This window comes from Morus notabilis, unplaced genomic scaffold (assembly GCF_000414095.1).
Source record: "Morus notabilis unplaced genomic scaffold, ASM41409v2 Scaffold227, whole genome shotgun sequence".
Lineage (NCBI taxonomy): Eukaryota > Viridiplantae > Streptophyta > Magnoliopsida > Rosales > Moraceae > Morus > Morus notabilis.
Genome location: NW_010360247.1, coordinates 287,944 through 295,283, shown reverse-complemented (window position 1 = coordinate 295,283; position 7,340 = coordinate 287,944). Strand labels below are relative to the sequence as shown.

Genomic DNA, 7,340 nt, shown 5'->3' with positions numbered 1-7,340 from the left:
TCGGAAGAAGGAAGACGAAGATCAGGAAGACAAAGTGGAGAAGTTCTTCGAGCTGATCAGGAATTTCCGCGAAGCTCGAAAACGTCTCGCGATCAGACGACAAACGGTGGAGACGGAGACGATTAGTGGTGATCATGATGATCAATTATTTGTGTCGGATGATCAGAAGAAGAAGAAAAAGAAGATTGACAAGAGTAATAAGAAGAGGAAGATCATGACGGATATTAATTGGGTGACTTCTTCATCATATTTGTTCGAGAAGGAGGATTTCACTGCTGATGTTGAGTTCAGAGGAACTCCTTCAATCTTCCCTGATCCCTGCAATGTTACAGACAAACGACGTGTTCAAAAAGATGGTTTGGACCTTAATCTCACGCTATAGATTGGGATTCTTCTGCTTCTTGAACATGTCGTTTCTGTATTTTTATAAGAATATTATGTGTTTGTTACTTTTGTTTCTATCTAGCTCTGTTTTTCCAAGTGTTCTGTAATTCCCGAGATCAGTTCCGAATCAGAATGTGCACTGCGCTAGAATTTTATTTTTTTCTTGTAAAATTGTGGGTATACTTGATGCGATGAGAAAAAATGGTTATGCGGCAGAAAAATTGTGGGCAAATCCAAATACTTGTCGATTGAGGCAGAACTCAAAAGATAAAAAAATGGTTTTGAGGTTGCCAATTATGGTAGTAGACCCCACAAAGAAGGTACGTGGAGCAGGAACTATACTAGGTAACATTATAATGGTGAATTCGTTGCATATTTCTCCAGCATTTAATTGGGGACCTCGAACAAAACGACAAGAAAAAGAGAATTTTCTCTCAATAAAAAAATCATGAGTTTTTTTTTTTTTAGGTCTTATTTGGTTTAACTATTTAAATTGTTGATTTAGTTTGAATTGTGGTGTTTTAAATTATGGTGTATTGAATTGTGATTCAAACGATGTTTGAATATATAAATAAATTATAATTTAAATTGAGAATAAAATTTAAATTGTATTTAAATAAAGTGTTAAAAATTATTATTAAAATTTTATAATAAATTTTATAAAATTTCATTATAAATAATATTTAAAAATATGCAATATAGATACATATTTGTTCTTCTTTTTATTATAAATACATTAAAAAAATTATTTTAATTGAAATTAAAATAAAAAAATTATGATATTTTTAAATTTAAAATTAAGGATAGAAAAAAAATAAAATTAGAAATATTTTTATTATATAAAATAATTAAAATTGTTAAAATTTAAAAGGTGATAAATATTATTAATAGTTAAATTGTCTTTTATTGAATATCAATTTAAATCTTGAATTACGATTTAAATTCTAAATAAGAATTTGAATAGTTAAAATAAACAGGAACGTTTAGTTCATGAATTAAAATTATGTGATTAAAATTATTTTTAATTTATGTATATTTTTTATGAGAAAAAATACTGTATTTTCGTACCTTTAAAATAAGGTACAAAGTATCTTATTTTTTGTAGTGTTTAAGAATTTAATATTTAATTGTGCCTCTTCTGTCAATTACAGATGTTGGGTCACTTCAATATCACATCAGCCTTCAAAAGCTGGAGAACTTCATTATAACATGTCCTACCAAAATATCTAAGGGGGAGTGGGACTTTTGTGGACGCCATTATCGGAATAAAGGACTTTATGTGGATGCCTTTAGCTCGTTTGGTTCAATAATTTAAAATTTGTTATTTTATTGATTCGAGTTTTTAATTTAAATTGAGATATAATTTTATATGAGAGTTTTTATTATAGTAAAAATTTATATGTGATTATTTTTAAGAACTTTTTATTATAACAAAACTCAAATTTTAAACTCAAATCGGTGAAATGAACGGAGTCTTAAATTGTGAAGATTTAAATCTTTTTCATTAGAATTGTAAAATTTAAATTATGGTAATTAAAATTGTAATCTGAATTGTCATTTGGATATGTAAATAAATTATAATTTGAATTAGAAATAAAATTCGAATTGTGTTTGAATAAAATATTTAAAATTATTATTAGAATTTTGTAATAAATTTTATAAAATTTCATTATAAATTACATTAAAAAATATGTAATATAGGTAGAGATTTGCTCATCTCTTCATTATGAACACATAAAAAAATATTTTTATCGGAATTAAAACAAAAACGTTATGATATTTTTCAGATTGAAATTAAAAGGAGAGAAAAAGTAGAATTTACCGTTCATTTCACCGATACGAGTTTATAATTCGAGTTTTATTACAGTAAAAAGCTCTCAGAAATAGTCACATCTAACTTTTTGCTACAGTAAAAATCTTTCACATTAAGTCACATCTCAACTCAAATTAAAAACTCGAATCAACGAACTAAACAAGCCTGATTGTTGACAATAATTCAGATTATTTGAGTTGTCCTTGAATCATTATTAATAATTTAAATTGTCTTCTCAAACACCGGTTTGAATTCTGAACTTTTGAATCTTAAACAAGGCATTATTTAATGGAACAAACGACAATAATAAAACTGGTAAACAATTGTATAGAGCAAACGACATGAAAACAAGCAAACAACTGCATAGATCAAACAGGAACAAAATGGACCTAGAACTTAAAACAAACAAACGACATGGAACAAGAAAACAACAGAAAATATCAAACGACAGAAATGTCTAGAAAGCGACAACAAAAAAACGACATTACAAGCGATGCATGTCGATGTTTTAAAAGGAATATAAGAGAATTTTCTAGTCGTTCTCGATAAGAAAATTCTTGAGTATTCCATATCACAACCTAACTAATGACGAGCATAATGGATTCACTGAATCCTTCTAACTGATCACTTTTTCGTATCAACACGAACATTCGGATTTCTTATCCTTTACTTAATTAATTACTAAGACTTTATTTTTTAAAATATTTACTTGATTTGATTCGTATTTCTTATCCTTTACTTAATTACTAAGACTTTGTTTTTATTTGAGCGTGCGTTGGAGTGCCTTGTATACCCGCTGCCCAAAGGTAAAACATCAGAGTAGGTGAAGTAGTGATAGACGAATACCGACGCTAAGATTTTCACTCCCAACAGCATGCATTCAAAAATGAGAATTTCATGCATTAATATGTTATTGATTCTATCTTAAACGGACTAAAACTTTATCACATAAAAAATGCTATTTCTTATATTTTCTTTTGCTTTGGCTTTCAATTTAAATTGCTTTGCAATTGAAATCTCACTTTAAGAACTTGATTGAGTACAAGAACAACGTCTCAAGTCGGTAGAAGCTAAGGAATTTTAATTTCTAATAACAGCCTAGTGTCGACTGAAATGGTAATCTTCAGTTTGAATAGTCAAAACAAAAAGTCAAACTTTTGTTGACATTAATTCTTATAAATGGAATTTTAAAAAATTGGTCTGATTCTCGTTTTGTGAACTGAGATCCATTGCATCTGCATTTACCCGGTATCACTTGTTCTATATCTTTCAAATTTAGGCATTTTAAGTAATTATATCTAAAAAAAATTATAAGAATAAGGACTTCTTGCGGTGAATCATAAATATTTAAGGGACGTTTGTTTCTGTATTCATCCATGATTTTGAATTATGATTTATGGTTCTTTACAGTATTTTTTTTTCATAAAAAACATACAAAACAAAAATAATTATAAATCATGATTATAAATTCATGAACTAAACATTCACTTATACTTTTCCATGAATATGAATATACTTCACTAAAATGCAACCGACATTAATAATTAAAGAAAAAACATAAAACTCGAAAACGGTTTAAAAATTGAAAGGGGAAACGATAAGGCAACAACAAATTTGAAAAAGAAAAAGAATAATGGCAGAAAATTAACAAACTGGATACAAATTAAAAATGAAACCGAAAAGCGATAACAGCAATGAAAATGGGGGAAAAAATGGAAAAGTTAACAAATTGGAGAACAAACGGCAATGAAAAAGTGAAAATGCAGTGAAATCATGCGACAGAAAATGAAAACCACAACAAACTGCCCAAGTGCTCTGAGTTCTGACTCGTCAATTGGCCACTTGTTTATTTTTTGTTTTTACATCTTATTGGGCGAGTTTAAAATTATTTTAAAAAATATTTATGCACGTCTTTTAAAACACGAAAACAAAAATGATTTGTAAATCTCGTTTGTTTAATAAAAGTTTTAAAAACGGAAACGAAAATAAAAAATAATGAAAATGATTTTTGTGAAGAAAGTAAAAAACGATTGAAAGTTGTTTATCTTTTTCTGTTTTTATTTTATAGTACTTATCAACAAAGTTATATTAAATAATTATTTATTAATTACTAATTATATTATATATTAATTAATAATTAATAAATAGATATAATAGATAGTAATTATTTAATTATTAATTAAATATACTAATTATTTTTCTTAATACACTAATTAATTACTTATAATCTAATAAATATCAGTAAATTACTAACACAGTAATTATTTATAATTAATTACTAATATTTTTTTTAATTATTTAGCATATTAATTTATTTTATATATAGTTTAATTACTAATGTACTCATTAATAATAATTTATCTATTATTATTATATTATTAATATATTAATTTTAGTTGCTAAATAATTATCAATTATTAACTACTTAATATATTAATTTAAGATTATTAATTACATGTACTTAAAACAAACATAAATGTAATTAAATGCGATTTTATTTTTTTATCATACTCAAATTAATCTATTAAAAAACCACTAAACATAATTTTAAAATTAATTTTAAAATAATTTTTAAAACAATCTCATTTTTATTTTTTATTGAAAATAAAACTATTTTAAAAATATTAGCAAATGGGCCCATTAATTCGTTCTCATCTGCAAATCAAATCGGGCCTTTTCGTCTTTAAAAGTGATTACATGTTTAGTATATTGTATGAACACTCTAAATTATATTGTTTAATAATAATAGAGATTTGGTCTTAAGTCCGAATGCGACTGTTTGCCTGACTCATCCGGCAGGCGAATTTCAACCATTTGACCAAATTGGGCGCATATGATTTATGTAGACCTCGCAGAAGAACGCATAGATTAGAGATATCTTTCACTGCAAGCTGCAATGCAGGTGTAGGAAATGTGTCAGATTCAGTTAATTATTTTATAGCAAACTGCAGGCTATAGACGTAATTCTGGTATAATAAAAAAGTATATTATATAATTAGCGAAATATAAAAATGTTCTTTTTGGGATAACATATGTCAAAAAATGTTCAAATGTAAGATCTATTGTAGACAGTGTAGTCCAGTACTTAGCGACATATATTCAGTTGGATTTTTGAATTATGGTAATTTAAGTATATATTTTGAGTTAAATTTAGATTATAATTTGAGTTAAAAATGTAACTTGAGTTTATATTTAGATGTGTATATTTGAGTTAATTTTTAAATTGAAAATTTGATTTGAGTATGTGTTTGGTACACCTAAACTTGAGTTGTAAATAGTTAAAAATGAACGGGAGGTAATTATTTTGTTTAAAATTTATTATTAAAATAAGAGAAAGTAATTTTTGTCAATAATTACGGCGGGACTTGAACTTGAATAAACGGGGTGGGGCTACACTCAAGAATTGCCGCTTTTCTCAAAGTATAAATTTGTCACTCGAGTAGTCCTTACTGAACAAAGACTTGACCCAAATTCTTTACTCGAGTGACCTTTTTTTAAGTTTTTAAGGATAAATGAACAACCTCGCAGTGTTGTTGGGATACGTTTGTAACACCAATGAAATTGGTGCCAACGTAGATTGAGAGAATAAAGGAAATTATAGGACCAAAAAATGACAATGTAAGGGTTAAAGTAGTACCATGAGACCATTGTAAGTAAAATGTAGTAACAAGTTTAGAATGCTGTAAAATCGTTGAAATGCCAAAATTCAAATCACTTGTAACATTTATAGATTCGTGAATATAGCAATATGGATGAGCATGTTACATTACTTAGTGATATGTAAAGATAGGCTACTAAGTTTGCAACATGGGGCAATACGTTGAAGGCCAATCGAAAACCTTGACATTGGTCGGATAATGATACCATACAACCTTTATATGGATAAAACGACCTTATTCTTTTCGTAACTTAAGTCACAACTCAAATTTTATTGTCACAGTATTTTCTCTTATAACACTTTAAATTTCACTTTTTACTACAATGTTTTCTCTCACAAATATAACTCAAATTATTTACTTGAATTGCAAAACAAACACCCCTGTAGAAAATGTGATAAACAACTAGAAAATGTGTTTGCTAGCTAAGTGTAAAAAGAATTCATGCATTGAAGGAAATAAAGTCTAAAAAAGGCAATTGTATGGATGTAGCGGTGTGAAGCCGTAATGACTGAAGAATTATTACATGACAAGAGATGATTCCATTGGAAGTTTGTTCTATAATAGTAGGGGTGCATTCTGTTGCCTCAAAGGTTTAATGCACCCAAAATGAAAAATCATAGATGCTTTGAACTTTGAAAACAAGTGCATATTACAACATCGGTCAAGTAAATATATAAATCATAAAAACCCGTAGAGACACATACTGTTGAACAAGAGTTTACACTTTCATAGCCTTCAGAGACGTCGTTCTTCTTTGCCTTTTGTTTGAAATGGAATCCAGTCTTTTAATTTTTTTAGGGTCCGTTTAATTCGCTGATTCGAGTCTTTAATTTGAATTGAGATGTGACTTTATGTGAGAGTTTTTTTACTGTAGTAAAAAAGTTAAATGTGATTGTTTCTGTGAGCTTTTTACTATAATAAAACTCGAATTCTAAACTCGAATGGTAAAATAAACGAGGTTAATGTCTCAAACCTACTCACCTGACGTATTTAGTAATGATAGCTAGTGCTGGAACTTCGGGTCGGCGGGCCGCCCGAAGCCCGAATTTTTTCGGGCTCGGGCGGGCCGGCCCAATTCCCGCCCGTCCAAGCAAGAAATTCGGGTTCGGGCTCGGGCAGCCCGGATTTGACATGTCCACCCTTGCCCGCCGCCGTCTAACCACCGTATACCGCCGTCCGCCGGGATTTTTTTGCATTTTTCTGACCAAGCCCGAACTGCCCGACCTGAAAATTGCCCGAAAATTGGGTGTGCCCGAATTGCCCGACCCGGAGCCCGAATTTTTGAATTTTACCTGAATTTTTCCCGCCTGCCCGACTTGCCCGACCCGCCCAAGGTGCCCGAATTACCCGAATACCCGAAAACGGCTCGTTTTTTGAATTTTTACCCGAATTCGGCCCGAAAACCCAAGTTGCCCGAACTGTCCGATCTGCCCGAATTGCCCGATTTGCCCGAAAACGGCTAGTTTTTTTAATTTTGCCCGAAA

At 29.4% G+C, this 7,340-nt stretch overlaps 1 protein-coding gene across 2 annotated transcripts in view; it reads left to right on the top strand.

Moving 5' to 3' along the window:
• Positions 1-555, top strand: part of LOC112091224 — an 844-nt gene extending 289 nt beyond the window's left edge. The window contains exon 2 of one of the 2 annotated variants that reach the window (XM_024164285.1): positions 1-555. In XM_024164285.1, coding sequence (XP_024020053.1) covers positions 1-382 — 382 coding nt within the window. In that variant the 3' untranslated portion in view covers positions 383-555. The other variant, XM_024164286.1, reaches the window with a different exon arrangement.
• The last annotated feature ends 6,785 nt before the right edge of the window (positions 556-7,340 follow it).